General features: G+C 39.7%; 1 protein-coding gene across 5 annotated transcripts in view; it reads right to left on the bottom strand.

Moving 5' to 3' along the window:
* The window catches only part of LOC107764706 (E3 SUMO-protein ligase SIZ1-like), a 33,272-nt gene extending 28,182 nt beyond the window's left edge, over positions 1-5,090 (bottom strand). For 3 of the 5 annotated variants that reach the window (XR_012707410.1, XM_075249259.1, XM_075249260.1), the window contains exons 1-2: positions 4,798-5,090; positions 4,532-4,625 (exon numbers count right to left, since the gene is read on the bottom strand). Coding sequence is in view for 2 of the 5 variants with exons in the window: in XM_075249259.1 (XP_075105360.1) it covers positions 4,532-4,555 (24 nt within the window). In the remaining 3 variants the exon portion in view is untranslated. Of the gene's footprint in view, positions 1-4,531; positions 4,626-4,797 lie in introns of those variants that run through there. The other 2 variants (XM_075249263.1, XM_075249261.1) reach the window with 2 other exon arrangements.
* Between the last annotated feature and the right edge of the window lie 18,571 nt (positions 5,091-23,661).

Raw genomic sequence — 23,661 nt, 5'->3', positions numbered from 1 at the left:
CAATCTGCCTAGATCCTTAGTTTGAAAGTGCCGGAAGAGATGCTACTTCAGATTAGTAATATCATCCTCATCATTGCCCGTAATAACAATATCATCAACATAGACTACCAGATAAATACATAAACTTGAAGCAGAATGGCAATAAAACACAGAGTGATCAGCTTCACTACGAGTCATGCCAAACTCCTGGATAACCGTGCTGAACTTACCAAACCAGGCTCGAGGAGACTGCTTTAGACCATAAAGTGACCGACGCAAGCGACATACAAGGCCACGAGACTCCCCTTGAGCAATAAAACCAGGTGGTTGCTCCATATAAACCTCATCCTCAAGATCACCATGAAGAAAGGCATTCTTAATGTCCAACTGATAGAGGGGCCAATGACGAACTGCAGCCATGGATAGAAAAAGGCGAACTGATGCCACTTTAGCCACGGGAGAAAAGGTATCACTGTAATCTAGCCCAAATATTTGAGTGTATCCTTTGGCAACAAGACATGCCTTAAGTCGATCAATCTGGCCATCGGGACCAACTTTGACTGCATAAACCCAACGACAACCAACGGTAGATTTACCTTAAGGAAGAGGAACAAGCTCTCATGTACCACTTGTATGTAAAGCAGACATCTCGTCACTCATAGCCTGTCGCCATCCTGGATGAGACAATGCTTCACCTGTAGACTTAGGGATGGAAACCGAGGACAATGAAGATATAAAAGCATAATGGGGAGATGACAGACGATGATAACTCAAACCAACATAATGAGGATTAGGGTTTAGTGTGGTCCGTATACCTTTTCGAAGTGCAATCGGTGTACTAGGAGCAGGATCCGCAGTAGGAGCCGTGTCAGGTGCAGGACGAGAACCAGATGGGCCTGATGTAGGGCGCGAACGACGATGATAAGTCAAGAGTGGTGTTCCTGTGGTTGGGGAACTAGGAGGGATAACACTGGACTCCTCAAAAGTTGGTATGGGTGAAACCTCTGTGGTTGAAGGTGGAGGAGGATGACTAAACTCCTCAAAAGTCGGTATAGGTAAGACCTCAGATATGTCATGGTGGTCAGCAGAAGTGACATCAGTTGTGAAGAAAGGTTTAGACTCGAAAAATGTGACGTCAGCTGACATAAGGTACCTATGAAGATCAGGTGAATAACAACGATATCCCTTCTGAACACGAGAATAACCAAGGAAGACACACTTGAGAGCACGAGGAGCTAACTTATCTTTCCCCGGGGCTAAGTTATGAACAAAACATGTGCTCCCAAAAACCCGAGGTGGAAGAGGGTATAAGGCTGACTGGGGAAACAATATTGAATGTGGAATCTGACCCTTGATGGGAGATGAAGGCATCCTATTAATCAAATAACAAGCTGTGAGAACTGCATCGCCCCAAAAACGCAGTGAAACACGAGACTCAATTAGAAGTGTGCGAGCAGTCTCAATAAGGTGCCTATTCTTTCTTTCTGCAACCCCATTTTGCTGAGGGGTATAAGGACAAGATGTCTGATGAATAATTCCATGAGAAGACATAAACTGCTGAAACTGAGAAGATACATATTCTAAGGCATTATCACTGCGAAAAATGCGGATAGAGACACCAAATTGGTTTTTGATTTCAGCACAAAAACTCTGGAATATAGAGAATAACTCAGAACGATCTTTCATTAAGAAAAGCCAAGTACATCTTGAGTAATCATCAATAAAGCTAACAAAATAACGAAATCCCAAGGTTGAACTGACTCTACTAGGACAATATCAGAATGAACCAAGGAGAAAACAGACTCTGCATGACTCTCAACACTACGCGTAAAGGAAGCTCGGGTATGTTTCCCAAGCTGACACGACTCACAATCTAATCTAGACAAACTAGATAAACCAGGCACCATCTTTTGAAGTTTGGATAAACTCGGATGTCCTAAACGTATGTGGATTAGATCTGGAGGATCTGTAACTAGACATGTTATGGAAGGACTGAGCGAGTTAAGGTAGTAAAGACCTTCTGATTCACGACCTGTACCAATTGTCCGTCCCGTACTATGGTCCTGCATAATAAAAGAATCATCAATAAAATATATACCACAATTGAGGGCACGAGTCAAACGACTAACAGATGCAAGACTAAAAGGACAACCAGGAACATAAAGAACGGAATCTAGGTTGATAGAAGACAATGGGTTTGCTTGTCCAACTCCTTGTGCCTTAGTTTGACATCCATTGGCTAAAGTAACAGTAGGAAGAGACTGTGAATATACAATATTCGACAAAAGTGATTTATTACCAGAGATATGATCAGAAGCGCCTGAGTCCATGACCCATGGTCCAAGAGTACTAGACTGGGAAACACAAGCAAAAGAATTACCAGCAATAGGAGTGTCAGTCTAGGCAACTGAGGCTACTTGTGGAGATGTTTGCTTACTTGCTCGATACTGAAGGAGCTCATTATATTCTTCTTTAGATACAGAAAAGCCCTAGTTACCTGTAGTCTCGCTCTGAGCAACGTAGGCATTTTTGGGTGGACGGCCATTTAAGGAATAACACATTTCGCGAGTGTGTCCTAGTTTGTGACAATAAGAACACTTGGGTCTAGATCTCCCAAAACGACCGCCTCTTCGTCTATTCTCCATAGCTTGAGATGCCCGAACATCCACTGTCTGGGATGCAAGAACAGAGGAATCAAGTATTTGTGATGAAATCACTGGGTGACTTGGTGCTGCAGCAAGGCGAAGTAATCGAGAGAATAATTCATCAACTGTAGGGACAGTCGGACTCGCCAAAATCTGGTCTCGTACTGAATCAAGATCATGAGGAAGTCTAGCGAGTGTAAGAACTAGAAACATTTTCTGTCGCTGCTCTTGTTGTTTTGACACACTAGCAGAAACTGGCATCAATGTCTCAAATTCCTCCATGACTGCCTGTACCTGACCCAAGTAAGTAGACATATCTAATTCTTGCTTCTTTAAGTTTGTCATCCGTGATATCACATCATAGAAGCGAGATATATCATTAGTGTATAACGTACGAGCCTTTGCCCAAACCAAATAACATGTCTGGAATGGCCGAAACAAAGGCATCAACTTAGAATCAATAGAACGCCACAAGATGCTACATAATTGAGCATCAATTTTTGCCCAAAGCGCTATCGCCTTTTCATCTCCTTCGCTAGACTGTTTAATCAGATGATCTTGCACACCTTGACCTTTACACCACAACTCGACAGATGAAGCCCAAGCTAAGTAGTTTGAACCTCCCATTAAAGGTTCCGAGGTAATCATAACATTAGAGTTTCCAGAACTCATGCTTTTAGACCCAAAAACATCAATTCCCAAAGACATCTTGTAAATTATTACCAAATAAGAGAAATAATCAACTGTAATCCACTGAAAATAGAGTAAGGAACACTGAACCAGAATAGTAAACTACTGTAGCAGTTGGAAAGTTACTGTTGCAGCCGGAAAATATTCAAAGTGGTCAAAATGAAATAAAAACAGTAGGGGTAGGATCGGAATTACCAGAAGACCCAACTGTTCTGAAGGAACTTTTTCAAAAAATGGCCGGAAGTCAACTTTTTGAAATCACTATTCACGCCGGAAAAATAAAAATATGGTCGAAATTTGGTGTAACCTGGATGGGTAGGCTCGGAATTGCAAGGGAAACAATCTGTCCTGAAGAGTCGTCGCCAAAAAATGGCCGGAAGGTGGCCCACGCAACGTTGGAACTTCGCCGGAAAATTTTCTTTGGACAGCTACAGTACCGCCAGAGATTTTCACTGGGATTTGGTCGCCGGATAGTGACTACTCTTGTGGTAGTGTTGGATTTTGTGCACAACACTGACCGAGACAAAGCAGACGCAAAACAACTTTGAAAGTCGCCGGAAAAAAAGGGTTCCGGTGACTGATTTTACTTCCCGAAATCGCTGGAATTTATGCACAGCGATAAATCTCTCACGATAGCTCTGATACCATGTGAGAAGGCACGAGAGAAAATATGATATATTGATATTGTATGTGATGCAATACAAGAGTGTGCTATTTATAGCTACTCTATACAAAGGGGATACTACTCCTATTCCAATGTGGGACAATTACATAGCTATCTCTAACATTAATATTGGTGTTTTGCACTCGTCAACTATCATAAGTGTGACCCAAACTGCGCCATAGTCCCAATGTTAATGAATCCTTAAGCCTATCTCGTACCAATATTAAATAATTCACTTGTTTAAGAAAAACTACAAATTCTCTAAATCTCACACTTATCCTATGTGTATAACTATTATGACTAATATAAGTGCCAATTGTAAAACGAAGCAACAAATTCAATGACATACAACAAAAGAAATGCGCAAAAATATAAATTACTGTAATTACCTGGCGGAAAGTTAGAAACTAGAAATTCTCTAAATCTAACGCTTATCCAAGTACAACTTTTTTGTATTGTTACTTATCCGAGTATAACTAGTACGAGTAAAATAAGTGCCAACTGAAATAGAAAGAAAAAATTTAATTACATTCTATAAAAATTAAGTAATTACCTTGCAGCTAGTTAGCAAATCCATTTTAACACGCCTCCAGATGTTAATCAAAACGCAAATGATACTCCGATGTTGAAAATACTGAATGTGTGACCTAATAATAAAATCACCCAGAAAAAACATCAATCCAGTTTCCAATTATTACAAGAAAAATTAAATTTCTAAGAATTTACTTTCAACAAAATTCCTTGCTAAAAATCAAACGCAAAAAATGGCAATTCATTATAAATTGAAATATTGATCAAGAAAACTGGCGAAAAAATTACCGCGGTGAAGAGATTAAAGGATGATAATTGATTTCTATTAGGGTTTTTCAGCAAATAGCTGCTTCACGATGATTAAGCTTCTCTTTTTCTTCTATTTCAGAATTCAGAACTGTTTTTGGATATTAATTACGAAGCTGTAATCGGATTACTACCAAAAATTACGGACGTATAGTTGATTATCAAATCCGGTTTTTTCCATGCAAACAAATCCGGGTTTGGTTCCTCTAATCTCACGTATACCTGGCCGTATCATGCTCTTAATTTTCTTCTTTCCTTTTTTTCTTTTGTGGCTTGGGTTGTCACGTTTTTTTTTTCAGAAATAAATAGACTAAACTGACCGTAATTAATTGATTATTAAGTTTTTTTAAATAAAATCGTATATTCTTTCTTTTAAATTAATAAATAATAGGGTAAGTTTTTTGTTTTATCAAAATAAGCTAGAAAATTATCGAACTGTGCCGATAAATTTATGAATAAAAATATATGTCATATATTTAAAAAAAATATTCCTAGGGCCTTGGAATTATGGAAATAGTTATAAGCCAACGAGTAATTAATACCGTAAGTCTCAACTCCCAAACTTATTTTGTTACTCATGTTGAAAATAAATTAGTTCCGCTATTTTGAGTAGCAAGCCACAAGGTATCCTAAAGATCTTGAATAGCAAGTCACAAAGTATTCCAACGATTTTGAGTAGCACGCAATAAGAATGGATATTTTTTCGCTCGTATGATTTAAATTTCACGTGTTGAATACTTAATCTTCTAATAGACTCTAGTGTTCAGTCTCAACCTAATTAGAGTAATATTTTTTCACTTGTGTGTTTTACATTTCTCTTGTCTTTGCTTAAGTTATTTTGCGGCTGCAATAGAATTGTGCGATAGATCTTATTCTGGTCATCTTTCATGTCCCTTGATTTACCCTCTTAAACAATAAAAAATGACAAGAGAGTTTGGTCAAATCCTATACAAGTAGGCATGTTGTCGAATTTTAACTTCTACTATTAGTGATTTTTGCATAACATTTTAAAAAAATACCAAAAAAGTAATTGAATCGTATTGATACCGAAGAGAAATCGAGATGATTTTTATGGTTTCAAAAAATCTAATTTTAATTATACAATTTAGAATAATAAAAAATTGATTTGATAAAAATTTTAAAAGATAACCGACTGAACTGAACCATTAATACCCTTAAGAAACACCTTAGCGCGATTTACTTTTTTGAGTGATACTCACCCATTTTCTAATCGAAATCTTGTTGGCGTTAGTGTTAAATTCTTTTTCATATAATTCAGTATTTAATTTATATGACATTTTTTTCTTTTGAGGTATTCAGAATATGTTTTAATCTAAAAAACTCAAGTTTATTAGATTATTCATATGTTAAAGTTTGCTAAGCACTATAGTTTTTTTATTGAACTAATATTATAGCGTTCATTCGAATATCATTATATAAAATACAAAAATATATAATAGTAATATTTTTATATTTTTTAATCTTATCATAAAAAAAGTACTTGTATATGCACCAATAATTTTAAACTTGTAACGTCTAAATAACATATTTTTTTAGTAATAGCAAAATATAATTTTGATGTTCAGCTTAGACACTAGTAACAAGAAATGAAGATGTAAATATAACATTGAGTATGTAAAGTTTCTCATAAGGGTGAGGATTTTAATATCTGCGTAATCTATATCTCAAGCTTACATTTATATAATAAAAAATATGTAGATAATGAGAAGAGAGGTGATTAATGATTTTAAGTACATCATATTCTTTGTATATCTTTTATTTTAAGAAGAACGAAGGTGGCTTTTCTTTGATATTATTTTATTTTATGTTACTATATGCTTTAATGTTTCCCTTGTTTGTGTTCGTTACAACTAAGAAGCGATCATGGTTTTACTGCCTCACAATTGGAGGAATATTTAGAGGAGTTTATTTTAAAGATTAGCCAATTGGAATAATATTAGTAGTGTTTGATTAATATTGATTTTTTATTTTTTTTAATAAACTGGATATTTGTTTTAATAGAAAACAGAACTAGGAATTACAATAGGCATGATCTTGTGGATGATTTCTAGTAGATAATAATTTATGTATTGCATGCTGATTATCAATTTTTACTAGATGGCTACAGGTAGTATAGAGATAGTCTTTACATAAACATTACCACCTTTGTCTGCACATCCGGGTCATAACAAAGGGTGGAGGCCAAAACAAAAATTCTATATTATTGAAAGTAGAAAGGGATCTTACATGTTTTGCCAGCTGGTGGGCTAATCCGTTTCCTTGTCTGAAATTATGCTGGATCATCATTGTGCCCATTTGAGATAGAAACAACCTGCATGGGCAAATAATAAAGTCGTAAGTTATGCATCCTTCATTGATGAATTTAATTACCTGTGCGGCGTCCTTCTCTATCTCCAATGGTAATAAATTCCTTTCCTTTGCAATACATAGTCTTTAGTAGAGGACCATGAGTTTTGAGTGGATTGGTGCTCTTGAAATAATTTTAGAAGTGAAACTTAAGGTCTAGTCTCCATTTTGATTTCTAAAAATACCTCCTAGGCCGCCAGTAGCATCATTCCTATTGAAGGCTCCGTCAATGTTTAGTTTGTACCAATCAGGACGAGGAGGAATCAAGTAGAATTTTAATTCTATTTTTTTATCCCACTTGGATTCACGTTCCGTTAGCAATTTATACTCTATGGCTTGGTTCATGGTCCATTTTAGGGAGATGGTATTGGAGTTTTGTTATTAATATTATCATTGTTTCTATTTAACCAAATATTTCATATAATGAAAAAAAAATTGTTCCATGATAGATGTTTATTAGCTAGGTGAGGATTTTTTTCTTTCATGTAAAGTAGCCAATTGTTCTTATTTGGTTGGAAGTTACTTGTGTTAATACCTAATTGATTCCAAAAGATTTGTGCAATACAGCAGTTAATGAAGATGTGACTAATTGTTTCTGACTCTTTTCGACATATAGTGCACTGATCGTTGATATTCATACTATGTGTGCTAGATAGCTTCTATAGGGTAACCTATAATGGAAGCATAGCCTTAAAAACTATTTTATTTTATTGGAGCAATGCATGTTCCATAACCATTTATAATCTACTAGAGTGGGCAGGTTATTCTCTATAAGATCGTAGCAAGATTTTGTTGAGGAGTACCCATCTTCATTGATGTCCCATATTAGGGAGTCCTTGCTACAATCTGGGGGTATGAAGCTGGAGCTAATTTTTTGTTGGATCTCCGGTGGGATATTGAAGGAGATTTTAGTGAGGTTCCAATTATTATTGGTTCTAATGTTACTAGTTATGAGGAAATTTTCTTGTTTGGTTAGAGGACATATTGATCGGGGCCAACCCTGCACCACTACAAAGTAGCGAGAGTGGGCGAAGCAGCTTTTACCCGAGAAGGTCGGGATCTATTTCCACAGGGAGCTAGAAATGGAATTGAGTTTCTATCTAAAATGGAGATGCGTAATTGCTCTTGATTGCACTTCTAATCATAGTTGGTTTTGATATTACTTCTAAACTTATACTACTAAGATGCTAAGTTAAGCTAAGAGTAAGATACTTGAAGGGTTGTCTAAATAATTAAAAGGCACTAGGGAAGTGACTTTCTCCTAGGTGGATACTTGACGGGTTCTCGAGTTTAAGGCTAGGTTGTCATGTTTGGAATTATGATATAACCAATGCACTAAACTTCTCACCTCTATACCTCTCGGTAGTTTGAGTGATTTTGGCCTAATTGACTTTCTTAAGACCAATTGGGTATGATAATTTGTGCAAGCAATGTAGGTTCAAGTCGGGTATTACTATCTCTAGGTTTAACCCTTTAATTGGGGCTATCAATCTCTTGAATACGCCTTAATTCCTTATTGGACTAATTTTCCTAGACTCAAGTTCTCTTTCTCAAGAAGAACTCAAGTCAAATAGGCACAAATTAGTATTTGCAACCACTAATTCAACATTAAGATCATAAATTAGTCCAAATATCAAACACTCATAGACATTCAAGCCTTAAAACACAAGATCCATCAAATACTCACACTAGGGTTGAGCCACAACCCTAGCTAATGGGTCTAGCTACTCATAATAATAGAAGAAAACAAAGAAATAGATGAAGAAAAATCCATAATATTTAATTACAAGCTAAAACTTGAAGATTCAATGATAAAATTATTCTAAAATTACTTAAAATGGTAAAGGAACAATGTTCATGAGCGCATCCCAACGTTATAATACAACTAATTACCTAAAAATGGGAAAAGAAACTATTTATACTAGGCCGAATTTTTTGGACAAAAATATCCCTGCGGAGGTAGTGCGGACCGCACAAAATCGAGTGCGGACGCAATGAGGCTTCTTGGTTTAAAAGTCTGCTCTCTGAACTTGTCCACTACGGGCCGCACACAATGCACCGCAGCCGCAGTGGCTTTTGTTGCGGTGCGCATAAAAAGGACCGCGGACCGCATTGGCAATTAGCTCCAAATCTTCAACTCTCTGAACTCTTCCTTTGCGGACCGCACAATATCAAGTGCGGCCGCGGTGAGCCCATTGCAGTCTGCATGAAATGCTTTGTGGCCGCATTGCTTGAATGTCTGAAATGAGCACTTCTCTGAGCTTCCTCACTGTGGACCGCACAGAATGGAGTGCGGCCGCAGTGGACCTGTTGTACTGTGCTTGGACTTGTTCTTGGTACTTGTGCATGTTTTACTCCTTTTTGAGCTGGTTTTGATGAATTGTCACCTTGTTGACCAAAGCCTGCAAACAAGTACAACATGTAAGTCTTTGGAACTATTTTGTACATATTTTTAATCAAAACTCAAGTAAGAAGGAGTGTAAAATTCATCATAATCCCTAGTTATCAACTCCCTCAAACTTAAGTTTTTGCTTGTCCTCAAGCAAACAAAATAAGACTCACCCCTTAAGAGTAAATTCTAGAAAATTCGGCTGACCTAAAGTGACCTCATCTAGCCTCAAGTGGGACTAACAATTGCCCCCAATTCAAACGAATCATTAACAATATTCAACCTTTTAAGCACCATGGATTTAGTGCGACACAAGAGTATCAAGAGCTGACTCAATACATCAAAGAAACTCTTTCTACTACCTTGATCATTGTGGAACCCAAACTCATTCATCCTCAACTCTTCCTAAGCAAACCTCACTTTTAGGATTGTAGCACTCAGAACGAGGTTAATGGAAATACAGTCATCTCTCTCAAAGAAAAGTCAAAAATCCGGCTCTAAGTACCATATGCTTGCCCCTTATGTAAGTCACCATTAATTTAAGTTTCATTCAACTCAAGATCATATAGGACTTTTGTAGAGATAAAGTGAAGGCTTTTTGGTTCAGGGTAGGAAATGTTTGGTCTAAGTAGGTTTCATCTTCCCTTTAGCTTCTTTTACTTCATTTTGGCACATATTCTCTTGTCTTTTTAAGTCATTTAACTTCTTTCTAAGGAGTTATAGAGACACATTGTCACTCTTTCTTGTTCATTTTAAATCTTTTTCTCCTTTCTCAACTTTCCACACATTTCATCTCTTTACTCTTATTGAATCCCTTCATTCTTTTCTACATTGATTATTCTTTTTGTCTTTTTGATTTTCTTTCTTTTTCATTGCCTTTCCTTTTCTTCATTTTGTACCTTTTACCACTTTGTTGCATTCCTCGTCTCTCCCCCCAAACTTATGCTTTTGCCTTGTGCTAAGGAAAGATCGGGTGCCAAGAGAGGGTATTTTTAGAACCGGTAAAGGCTTGTATCGCGGTTTTTAAAAGAAAAAGGTCTAAGACTCAAAAGGGTTGACTAGGGGTTTTATCATTGGTAGGTTATGGAAGTGTTCAAGATATCACTCAGATCAAGGAGAGCCTATAATCACATCTCAAGTCAAATTACACTTAGGATTTCGCCTAGACAAATATTCAGGGCAAGTTCTAGACTAATGGCTCGGGACTTGGACTTGCAATTTAAATTTTCACCACACAAGCAATGGGATTGCTAAAGAAACAGAGTCGGGGGCACACAACAACCTTAGTTGAGATTTGAGCAACACAATGGTCCCGAAAAACCATTTGATGATTATCGGTCAACACAAGAGTCTCAAGGTCAACACTTTCACCATCCTATACACAATAATTGTTTTTTGACCATAGGATCAAAGGCAAATATGTTAGGCCCAAGTGAAGCTTTGCTTGAGGCACCCTTACCAGCTAAATACTAAAAGCAAAAAGAAAACAAACTCAAACCCTTAAAAAGGTTGCCATGCCATCCATCATTGGGAAGAGCCATCCGGTTCACACAAACTCCAACTTTGGAAAGAACCGTGACATTAAGAAAATCAAAGGTTTATTGCATGCAAAAACTCAAAACAAGAAGCTACTAAAATGAAATAAGAAGCTATGAAAGGGAAAATGCTAAAAGTAAAAATGAATATATATAAAAGAGGAATTAGTCGAATATACAATAGGGAGAATGAATATATACATAAGAACGTAACTTTATATACAGACCCAAAAGTAAAAAGTACGAAAAGTGCAATAAAATGATAAAGCTATATACATACCAAAGGTAAAAAAAGCATAAAAAAAAAATATTGTCATATATACAGTCATCCAAATAGGTCTACCCCCTCAAATGAAAGCTATAATTGTCCTCAATACTAACTAACCAAAATAAGCACAAACTAAGGAAGAGAGGAAAAAGAAACTCCCTATCAGCCCTCCGTCTGCATAGGGTCCTGAGTCTGGGTCCCTAGGTCCTCGGTCTGCTCGGGAACCTATGACTGGCTCCTTGTACTCTGTGTCTCCACTGGGACTGGGGCCTGGACTGAGTCATAGGCCTGTACTGGAATCTGGAGCTGGCTAGAGGATCCTCCTTGTGGGTCCTCCAACTCTATGACAGAATCGTCAGTACGGGGAATCACCCTCTTCTTCTTGGGTGGCCTCTCTGACTCCTACTCTGGCTGGGGCTGGGCTGCTGGAGCTGGGTCATGCAATAATAGATCTCGAGGCAGGTGATCCGCCTTCAATCTCTCTACCTCCACCCTTAGTTCTTTCACCGACTCTTTTGAAGCCCGAGTCTTTCTCATTTTCTTTGCCTCCATAGCAAGCTCCTTCAATGCCTTTCCATGAGAATCAACAACATCTATGAGCTTCTTCTGGTTGTCCAGAATCTTCTTCAGAGTGTCTGCCACTGACTGTGGGACCTGTGGCAGAGGAGGTGCTTACTGGGCCGCCACCGAAGTAGATAGTACAGACAGCATAAAAATGGTTGTCTGCATCCAGTTGTTGATGTTGGCGAGGGTCTGGCTCAGACAGTGGGCAGTCAAGGGATATGTAGTAGATGTGGGGATCTCTGGAGCTGTAGAAGTGGATGGTCCTAAGGCCATGTCTGCTATGGTGGAAAGAGGCTGAGTATGAGTCATTACTACTACTGGCTCTTCAGACTGGCCAGTTGAATTAGTGGCTTTGCCCTTGGGGTCATTGGGGTTGTCGGGACCCTTGGTGCTATACCAGGAGACCGGTGCCTTTACTTTCACTTTCATATCAAATCTTCGCTTCTCCACATAGAGGTCTTCAAAGTACATGGTCAGGAAGTTGGATAAGGGATAAGATATGTCATCTTCGTTCACAACCCGTGTAATTACCGAGAACATCACATTCCCAATGTTAATCAGGTACCCCGCCATGATAGATGCCACCAATATAGCCCAATAGATAGGAAGTGAGTTGTCGTGGGTGGTGGGGTCTAGCCTGCTACACACAAATATTTCCCACTATTTAGCTTCGAAAATTAGGGTCCTCCTCAGAATCCTCACTCCCGCAGTCAACTAATCTGGGTGGTACCTGGGATTGCCAAGTACTCTGCCAACCAAGGACGAGCAGCCTCACCTAATACCATTTTTTCTAAGTACAGTGCCGCATCCTCCTTCGAGAAGCCCAAATAATCATTTATTGTTTTGCCATCAAATTTTACTTTTAAGTTCCGCACTTTGGTCACTGTGATGCCATTTTTTATATGGGCAACATTCATGTAGAACTCCTTCACCAAGTGCTCATTAGCATCCTCTACATGGCCTATGAAATAATCACATCCCGCTCTTTCTCTGAACTGCCTCAACACATTGGGGTTGTGAGGAATGAGGTCCCGGGTGATGAATTTTCGCTCAGGTATTAGCTTCCGCTCGGGCCACCACTCTTTGAATTTGTGGTAGGACACTTCACTCACGAACCTATCCTGCTAGGCCTCCGGGTTTCTGGTTCTCTCTACTCCTCCTACTTGGGGCTCACCCCCTCCTATTTCTTCCCATTCTTCTTCTATGGGCCCTTCCCCGGATAGTGAAGTTGTAAGAAAGGTAGAATATTCATTGCCACTGCCTGCAGCTGAGCCCTCAGACGACTCAGAAGATATGCGCACTGATACTTGGGCAGTGGGAGAGACCGGAGGTGTATCCCTCAATTTGTTCCCCTCCGCCCAGTCAGTAACATACTCTATCATGGAGTCTGATGATGCCTCCCGGGAAGGCTCATATTCACTCCCAGATTGGTCAATGGCTCTATCAGCAGCCTTTATGAGCCTCCGTGTGTTTTTGATATTTTGCCGGGATTGCGGGGTCAATTTTATCATGCCATGTCCCCTACCCCGAGAGGACTCTCCTTTCCCTGATTGTTTATCACTTTTGCCTCGTGATTTCACCATGATCTGCAAAGAGAATACAATTAAACGTTGTTAGTATCCGCAGAGTTAGTGAAACAATTCAGAAAAATTGCAGACATTCAGAAGTTGCAGACCGCGGACCGCACGAAATGAAGTACGGCCGCAAAAAAGCTATCGCGGACCGCACAAAATGCACTGTGGTCCACACTGAGGTGGGGTTCAGACTACCCACTCTCTGAATCTATGCATCAGGGATCGTACAAAATGCATTGCAGTCCGCATTGAGGCACCGCGGACCGCACAAAATCTATTAAGACTGCGGTCCTCACGTGTCAACATTCAGAACATTTACCACCATAGTTCGCACAAAATAGCACCGCGAACCGCACAAAATCCACTGCGGTTCGCGGTGAGTACCCAACAGCAATACCAAGCTAGGGTTCAAGTGTTTTACATTTTTAGTCCAAATTTTCACCTATTATTGATTCCTTAGGTGTTGAATCAGTATTTTCACTAATTAGTCCTAATTAAAACAGGAATAAACTAACCTATGCTACAAAATTGACAGAAAAAATGGGAAGAAACAGAAGAACACTAAGAAAAATAAAAATTTAAAGAAAATGACAAAATTAAACGACTAAGGGGAAGTTAAAGTTACCAGAAGTGAGATGCAAGCTTGATTAACGAGACTTAGCAGTTGAATTCGTGCAATTAGAGTGGTGAACAGTAATTTTTTTAAAGCTCTGAGAGTAAAAAGTCGAAAAGTTCAAACTGAGGGCCTCGGGTCCTATTTATAGAAAAAGGACCTGGGGCCCATCTCGCCTACCCACCGCAGACAACACAAAATGGCACCGCGGTCCGCGGTACTCAGAAACATGAAGCACTAGGGAGATGACCATTGGGGACCGCAAGAAATGCAATGCGGCCGCAGTGGTCCACCGCGGACCACACAAAATGCATTGCGGCCGCGGTGGAAAACTTCTGAGACTCCTCACTTTTGATCAATCAACTCTGCGGTACGCATTGGATTTTTGGCCCCGCACTAAGGCCTTTGCGGCCGCACAAAATGAAATGCGGTCTGCATTGCAAACTTCAGAGAGTGATCATTTTGCAACTTGGTTCTGCACTGCATCAAACAATCTTACAACATCTCACAACCAGTCAGTACAAAAATAAATCCTACACTAAGAAGAGAATCAAAGAAAAACAAAAAGAAAGATACATGGGTTGCCTCCCAAGAAACGCCTGATTTAACGTCGCGGTACAACACAGGTTACCATTAAATCACTTTAGATGAAGAGGTGCCACCACGTGGCTGTCATCAATCTTGCCCAGGTAGTGCTTGACCCCGTGCCCATTAACTCTGAAAATCTCCCCATTTTTGTTCTTCAAGTCAAGTGCACCAAATGGAGTCACAAACACCACTTCAAAAGGTCCACTCCATTTCGACTTCAGCTTTTCCGGAAACAGACGAAACCGATAGTTGAACAAGAGAACCAAATCACCCACTTTGAACTCCTTGCCACGAGCATAATTATCATGAAGGTACTTTATCTTGTCCTTGTACAAGGACGTATTGGAGTAGGCATGTAATCGGAATCCATCAAGTTCATTAAGCTGCTCGACACAAAGATTTGCTGCCACATCTCATTCAAGATTCAGCTTCCTCAAAGCCCACATGGCCTTGTGCTCAAACTCAACTGGTAGATGGCAAGCTTTCCCAAACACCAACCGGTACGGAGACATACCAATCAGAGTCTTGTAAGTAGTCCTATAAGCCCATAGAGCATCATCTAACTTCTTTGACCAATCGATCATATTTGCATTTACCGTCTTTGACAATATACTCTTCATTTCCCTGTTTGAGACTTCAACTTGGCCATTCGCTTGAGGATTATAAGGAGTAGAAACTTTGTGATTAACACCATATTTTGCAAGTAAAGTGTCAAAAGCTCTATTGCAAAAATGAGACCACCCATCACTTATGATTGCACGAAGAGTGCCAAACCTTGTAAAAATGCTCTTCTTGAGAAACACAACAACACTCTAGGCCTCATTGTTGGGTAAAGCCACGGCTTCAACCTACTTTGAAATATAGTCAACCACCACAAGAATGTATGTGTTCCCACACGAACTAACAAACGGGCCCATAAAATCAATGCCTCCTACATCAAAAATATCAACTTCAAGGATGGTATTGAGAAGCATCTCATCTTTCTTCGAAATTCCACCCGCTCTTTGACATTCGTCACACCTCTTCACAAGTTCACTTGCATCTTTGTATAAAGTTGGCCAATAAAATCCACTACTAAGAACTTTTGAAGTCGTCCTCGCCCCTCAATGATGGCCACCATAGGGAGAGGAATGACAAGCCTCTAAGATACTCAATTTCTCCTCCTCCGGGACACACCTTCAGATCACACCATCCGTGCAAATCTTGAACAAGTACGGCTCATCCCAATAGAAATCCAAACTATACCATTTGAGCTTCTTCCTTTGGTTAGAATAGAGCTCACACGGGATTATACCAATCACAAAAAAATTAGCAACGTCCGCAAACCATGCCATACCATTCACCGACACAGAAAGGAGTTGTTCGTTGGGAAATGAATCATTGATCTCTAGGCTATCATGAGGCCTCCCCTCCTCCTCCAAGAGGTACAAATGGTCCGCTACTTGGTTTTTACTACCCTTCCGGTCCATAATCTTCAAATCAAACTCTTGAAGTAATAAGACCCATCGCATCAGTCTAGCTTTGGAATCCTTCTCGTCATCAAGTACCGGAGTGCGGCATGATTGGTATGGACTATGACCTTGGCATCCATGAGATACGACCGAAATTTCTCCATCGCGAACACAATAGCCAAAAGCTCTTTCTCAGTCACCGTGTAGTTCATTTGAGCATCATTTATTGTCTTGCTCTCATAGTACACTGGATGAAACATTTTGTTCACTCTTTGACCCAAAACCGCCCCAACCGCAACATCGCTCGCATCACACATGAGATCAAAAGGAAAGCTCCAATTAGGTGCGGTAATAATATGAGTGGTGGTCAACTTGCGCTTGAGAAGTTCAAAGGCTTGCATACATCTCTCATCGAACACGAACATGGCATATTTTTCCAATAACTTGCATAAGGGATTCACTACCTGTCACACCTCCTTTTTACGCACCCGAGAGGGTGCAAGTGAGTTTTTCCAATTAAAGGACAATCGAAACGGGATTGGTTTATTTATTTCAGAGTCGCCACTTGGGAGATTTAGGGTGTACCAAGTCACCAATTTTAATCCCGAATCGAGGAAAAGAATGACTCCATATTACAGTCTGCGTACCAGAAATCCGGACAAGGAATTCTGTTAACCCGAGAGAAGGTGTTAGGCATTCCCGAGTTCCGTGGTTCTAGCACGGTCGCTCAACTGTTATATTCGGCTTAATTATCTGATTTTTATACAAATATGAACTTATGTGCAAATTTTATCTTTTAACCGCTTTATTACTATTGTTTTTTAAAAGAAATGTGAACATCGCTTAAAATACGTCTTTGGACTGCGTCACATGAAATGCACCCACAATCCGGAACACGTTTTATTTGATGTTTTGGGATTTGGATACGGGTCGCATGAAATGCACACCCAGGCTTAAGAAAGTAGATTATTAAATACACGCCTAAAGAGACTATCGTGTTATTATTTTTTTGGGAAGGCCGCGAAATTTGCTAAGCGGCACATCCCGAATTCTAAATATTTTGATATATACATACATTTAGAGGGCCCCGCAGCTTTGTACATTTTTTGTTTGTCGAGGCTCGTCTCATTCTTATTTTTAAAAGGATATCCTATAGCAGCTACGTTTCTTGTCGCGTTTGTCTCTACTAATTGAAAACAGAGATAGTTCTAGTTAATTACATGCTTGTAGATTATTTATAGCAGGATTCAAAATGCTTTTATAGAATAAGAAAATGTGACTACGCATATGGACAGCTGATCGAACATTATGGGCCCAAATCCAGCTCATGCGGGATGGGCCAGACCTGGGCCACTGTTTATCTGATGCGGGCCTGCTTGGTCTGTTTCGACCTGGGCTCGACCTTCATGAGGTTGAGGAATGCAGACTTGTACTGTTAGCTTTTAAAGCAGTGGTCTGCCGATTACAAGGAGGCAATTTATCAAAAGGAGCTGAAATCAACTAACACAGATAATTTGATGCAGTTAAGGCTATGCCGAACACAATTAGATGAAGTCTAAGCTACAACCTACTGCATTGGGAATACTTTTATTTATCAGTATACTTATACAAACTAACATTCAACTACACTTCATCGATATCTACTAGGCATGCATGCTACTTCCAATATCTAAACAGGGATGAAAATTATTATTCGGTACATGATATTCAATATAACAGTCTATGCTTAAAATAACAATCTTCAATTCTTCTCTTTTTGCATTCGTAGTCAACTTCAACTTACATTGACAGTATTAGTCGTGTACCTGGATGTTTGCACAATAAGAAGAGGAAGAGAAAGAGTATCAGCAGCAGGCAACTAACAGCAACAACAACTTAGCCACAACACAGCAACAACAAACAGCAACAAAAAACCAATAGTCCACAAACGACCAACAGCAATTTCAAACGATGAAACCCACAGTGGTCGAGTACCAACCAATCGATCCCAGAAACAGAATAGCGAGACAGTCGAGAAAACCAGACTATTTTGATGCAATAGCAACAGAAATTCAATAGTCACACAAGCTCAGCAAATAGCCAACACAGCTTCGATAATCAGTAAGATCAAAACTCAATCTACAGCATATAGAAGCTCAGAACAGTGGTAATCCCGGCAGAAAACAAACAGGATCTCCTAATGGAATAGTAACAGCCCCAGTTAGGATAACCGACTTGATTTCTTGTGCAGTTTTTGGACAGTGTTCAGTTACAGTATTTCTGGAAAATTTCTTTCTGTTTTTTCTAGTTTTCTTCAACTCACAAAACCTCTCTCAAAACTAAAATTTCCAGCCCCTTTTAAGTTCTGAAACAGCTTATTTATAAGCCAACAACCCAGTGCAGCTAAGCTGCCTGGATTCTGCCAACTACAGTCTGCCCATACCCCTTAGTTTCCCATGCCTAAAGGCATTTTCTTGGAATCCTTAATCAGCCCCCCATGCTCTGTCTCATTACTCTAATCAAGGGTTATGGGCTTAGTTAAGTATTCATTTAATTCCCATGCCCTTGTGTTTTATTCCCCATTAATAGTATTTTAATTGGCACTTGACAGCTTTATTCAATCCTGAACACTTAGTCAGATTTCCTAGTTCGAATCCCCCCTCCCACAGCTAACAAACCAAACCTTCACAAAAATCAGCTAGTAATTGGATGTGACACTAACTTAAATCAGCCAGTTAGGTCGTTTGTTATTTAACACTGTGAAACTAACGTCAAACATGTGACGAGTCGACTTCGCGAGTTATAATGTATGCTAATTAGTCGCTAATAAACTAAACTTAAAACAAAAACAAGCTGAGTGTTTCAAGCCTTGTTCGGACAACAATGGAACTTTACAAACATAATTAGTTGACGACGTTACTCAGATCGACTATACAAGCTATCATATGTAACAATCAAACGACTAACAAACATAGACTAAACAGGGTAACAATTTATTTCAAAACTCGGGACATTTAATTATACAGTTATGGGACTTAACTAACCGACCATATCAATCAAAGCGATTAAGCATCTTATAACACTCTACTAACATTCAAGAAAAGAAATCGACCAAACAAAAGGGTCTTTGAAGACGGACAAAGAATAATCAACACAAACTAAACAAAACCATAAACATATGCATAACACCTAAACAAAACACAAGACAGGGCGATTACATCGGAAACTTACCTCAAACGAAAACAGGTTTGGTTTTTTAGGGTCCTTGAACTCAGATTTGGGATTCGACAAGTTATGCTTGTATTTGACCTGAACCAAAGCTAGTTAAGGCCTGAGGGATGTTAGGGGAGTGACCAGGGTGAATATGGGGTGGTTTTGTGTAGATCTAGGTTTGTCTCGAATCTTCAAATGAAGATTCGAGAAGGTGGGAGAGGATTCGAGGCTAGGGGGTAACAGATTTGGGTTCGAGGTGGTGAGATGCTTCAGGGGTGTGAAGGGGGTGGTCACCGGCATTCATGCCACCGGGTTCTGGTGAAAGGGAAATCAGGGCGGCTGCTAGGGTTTCGTGGGGGTTCAGTGTTTGGTGAAGAAGATGAGTGGAGGGGGGTTCGGATAGGGGGCGTGGGGTACGACATAAGGCTTATATACGATCTAGGGGTTTAGATCCTGGCCGTTGGATCAAATGAGATCTATGGCCAGGATCTATTCACTTAGGGAAGACGGTATCGTTTGGGTGTGATAGTGGGTGAGACCGGGTAAGGCTGGATCGGGTCAAGATTTGACGGGTTTAGGGGGAAGGCCTGGGTCCGTTGGATCAAAAGGGTTAGACGGCTCAGATCAACTTGCCTGAAACGGCGTCGTTGAGGTGAAATGAGCAACCTGATCAGGACCGTTTGTTTGAGTCCGATCAACGGCTCCAATAAGGACGCTGATACGACGTCGTTTGAATCAGTGTTTGGGCAGGCATGACTTGGACTGGACTTGTGTGCCGGTTTTGGGCCTACTGTTTTTAAATTTTGGCCCAATCCGAGTATCCTCATTTTCTTTTGCTTTTTCTATTTTAATTTAAACACAAAATTTTTAAATAAGACAAAGTAAATTATATACCCACAGATTAACATTTAATAAAAATCAACCAATGATAAGAAACATTTATGCATATATTTTTGATTTTTCTTTTCTTTTGGAGTAATTCCCGTGAAGCAAAAATCACGTGCTTATAGCTGCCCCTCTTTGCCCGAAGACACGAAGGGTTTTTGCGCAAAGATAAAACGGGCGATTTTTGCTCGTCCGAGTACTCCGTGTGAAGCATTTTTGAAAAAAGATTTGACCGAACCTTTGCTTCAGAGGTTTCCTACATATCCTGGGCTGAACAAGAATCAGGTCAATGTAGTTCGAGAAATTTTGGTAGCTGGGACTACCGTGTGACTATAGTGTTTGCCGCTGTTGTGTGTTGCTTACATGCTGCTGTAGGATGTTATCGCTTACCGATCTCCTTCTTACATTGTTCTAAAAGGAAAAACAAAAGCTAGGCTAGACTGTGGATCATAAGATCTCCTCTATCTTCAACTTGATCTTGTCGTCTTGCTTTCTTGCCGGCATTGCGTTTTCCTCCGATACTTTTATTTTGCGAACTTGAGGGATGGTACTGGCCTTTTGCCCTTCCGAGTACCAGTTTTCATCATTTTTCTTGGCCCGCTGGAGATATGGCCTTCTTCATTAAGCTTTTCAATGATTCCTTCGGTGGTAAAGCTTTCTTCATCAGATTTGTCCTGCTGGGCATGGTCTAATGTTCACAAGCCGCTTCTTTCAAAACGCGTCCTTTTGACTCGTGCGCCTGAGTTTGCAACCTTCTGCTTCCCGGTGCGGGGGATTTTTGTTGTTTCCTGCTGGATATTCCTGCTGTAACTTTCGGCCTTCCGGTGGGGTTACTGCTCTCAAAATCTGAAATATTAAACTTAAAACATGAAAAGTATTCCTCTCGTTATACAGGTGGACACCTATTTAAACTAAGACATGAAAATTATTCCTCTCGTTATACAGGTGGGCGCCTACTTAAACTAAGACATGAAAATTTATTCCTCTCGTTATACAGGTGGGTGCCTATTTAAACTAAGACATAAAAATTTATTCCTCTCGTTATACAGGTGGGCGCCTATTTAAACTAAGACATGAAAATTTATTCCTCTCGTTATACAGGTGGGCGCCTATTTAAACTAAGACATGAAAATTATTCCTCTCGTTATACAGGTGGGCATCTATTTAAACTAAGACATGAAAATTATTCCTCTCGTTATACAGGTGGGCGCCTATTTAAACTAAGACATGAAAATTTATTCCTCTCGTTATACAGGTGGGCGCCTATTTAAACTAAGACATGAAAATTATTCCTCTCGTTATACAGGTGGACGCCTATTTAAACTAAGACATGAAAATTATTCCTCTCGTTATACAGGTGGGCGCCTATTTAAACTAAGACATGAAAATTATTCCTCTCGTTATACAGGTGGGCGCCTATTTAAACTAAGACATGAAAATTATTCCTCTCGTTATACAAGTGGGCGCCTATTTAAACTAAGACATGAAAAATTATTCCTCTCGTTATACAGGTGGGCGCCTATTTAAACTAAGACATGAAAATTATTCCTCTCGTTATACAGGTGGGCGCCTATTTAAACTAAGACATGAAAATTATTCCTCTCGTTATACAGGTGGGCGCCTATTTAAACTAAGACATGAAAATTATTCCTCTCGTTATACAGGTGGGCGCCTATTTAAACTAAGACATGAAAATTATTCCTCTCGTTATACAGGTGGGCGCCTATTTAAACTAAGACATGAAAATTATTCCTCTCGTTATACAGGTGGGCGCCTATTTAAACTAAGACATGAAAATTATTCCTCTCGTTATACAGGTGGGCGCCTATTTAAACTAAGACATGAAAATTATTCCTCTCGTTATACAGGTGGGCGCCTATTTAAACTAAGACATGAAAATTATTCCTCTCGTTATACAGGTGGGCGCCTATTTAAACTAAGACATGAAAATTATTCCTCTCGTTATACAGGTGGGCGCCTATTTAAACTAAGACATGAAAATTTATTCCTCTCGTTATACAGGTGGGCGCCTATTTAAACTAAGACATGAAAATTATTCCTCTCGTTATACAGGTGGGCGCCTATTTAAACTAAGACATGAAAATTATTCCTCTCGTTCCTCCGAAAAAATATTTGGCCACGGCAGAAAATTTTCTGCCCCGATTTTGGTGGCCTTTCTAGTATTGCGTCCGTCTGCCATCATCAACCTTTATTTTCTGCAGCAGACAAAAGGATTTAGTTAGTTTTAATCATGGTGGGGCAACGTGACCTTTCCGATGGGGAGATGATTTTCCCTTTTCTTTTCCTTGCTCTATGCTCCAACAACTGATTGGTGGACGACGCTGCTTGCTGGGGGTGATTTTCCCTTTATCCCCCTTTCTGCTTTCTCTTTTCAGGACATGTTGTGGGAGTCTACTTTTAATCAAGATACGCCGGGGATATCTTGCACCGGAGTGATTTCCCTTTCTTGTGGCGTCTGACCACTTCGGATTTGGGTCCGCGATTTATCAACATTCTGCGGGGAAACCTTTTTGGAACTTGGTCCACAAGTCCTTCACCCGTCATTTTCTGCTCTCTTTACGTCACCTTTCTTTCTACACAATTCGTCCTTTGGTTTCACAGCCGATGCCTTTTGTCTTATTGCCTAGGCTCTCTAACCTTTTCGTATTTTGCTTTCGTACCCCTTCGGCCTCTGGTAGTAAACTTTGAAAAATCTTTTCCAAAACAAATTCTTAGAAAGAAAAATGAAAAAGATAGAAAAGGAGGAGAATCTTTCTGAACCAATACTTGGTGGAAAAAGGAAAAGAGAAGAACTTATCTGGATAACATGACTGGTCCTTGTGATCATGACGTGCACCATAGATTTCCGACCCAGTCTATTTGTATCAATCAACTTGCCAGATGACCTTACTTGCTGGGGATGAATGGGCGTCCATTTCTTTGTGAACGTGGATCCCTTTTGTTGATCTGCCTTGTCGCCTCATAGTGCCCTTCGAGGGGTTTTCACTAATGAGACTCTCTCTTTTCTCTCAGCTCCCGGCGCCTTATGGTTCCTGTGAGGGTTTTCACCGATAAGACTCTCTCATTTTATATCTCTCAATCTTTCGTCGCCTTATGGTGCCTGTGAAGGTTTTCACCGATAAGACTCTCTCATTTTATTTCTTCACCGGAGAGTTGGGGTGTTGTCAATATGACCCTCTCTTCTGGAGATTCCTTTGGACTATCAATTCATTTCTAGTTTTATGATCCTCTTCTTTGCCGGGGATCAGTGTATTATTCTCGGCTTCATTTGCCTGACCTGGCACCTCTTGGATATTGATCGGGAGGTATTTTGGACGTTGATGTTGGTTTTGGTGTGGGGCTAAAGAAAGGCTATCAAAATGAAATAAATTGATGGGTGATCTGCTACAACTTTTGGAA

The sequence above is a fragment of the Nicotiana tabacum genome, chromosome 3, assembly GCF_000715075.1.
Source record: "Nicotiana tabacum cultivar K326 chromosome 3, ASM71507v2, whole genome shotgun sequence".
NCBI classification, from domain to species: Eukaryota; Viridiplantae; Streptophyta; class Magnoliopsida; order Solanales; family Solanaceae; genus Nicotiana; species Nicotiana tabacum.
This window is presented reverse-complemented; position numbering and strand designations above follow the sequence as displayed.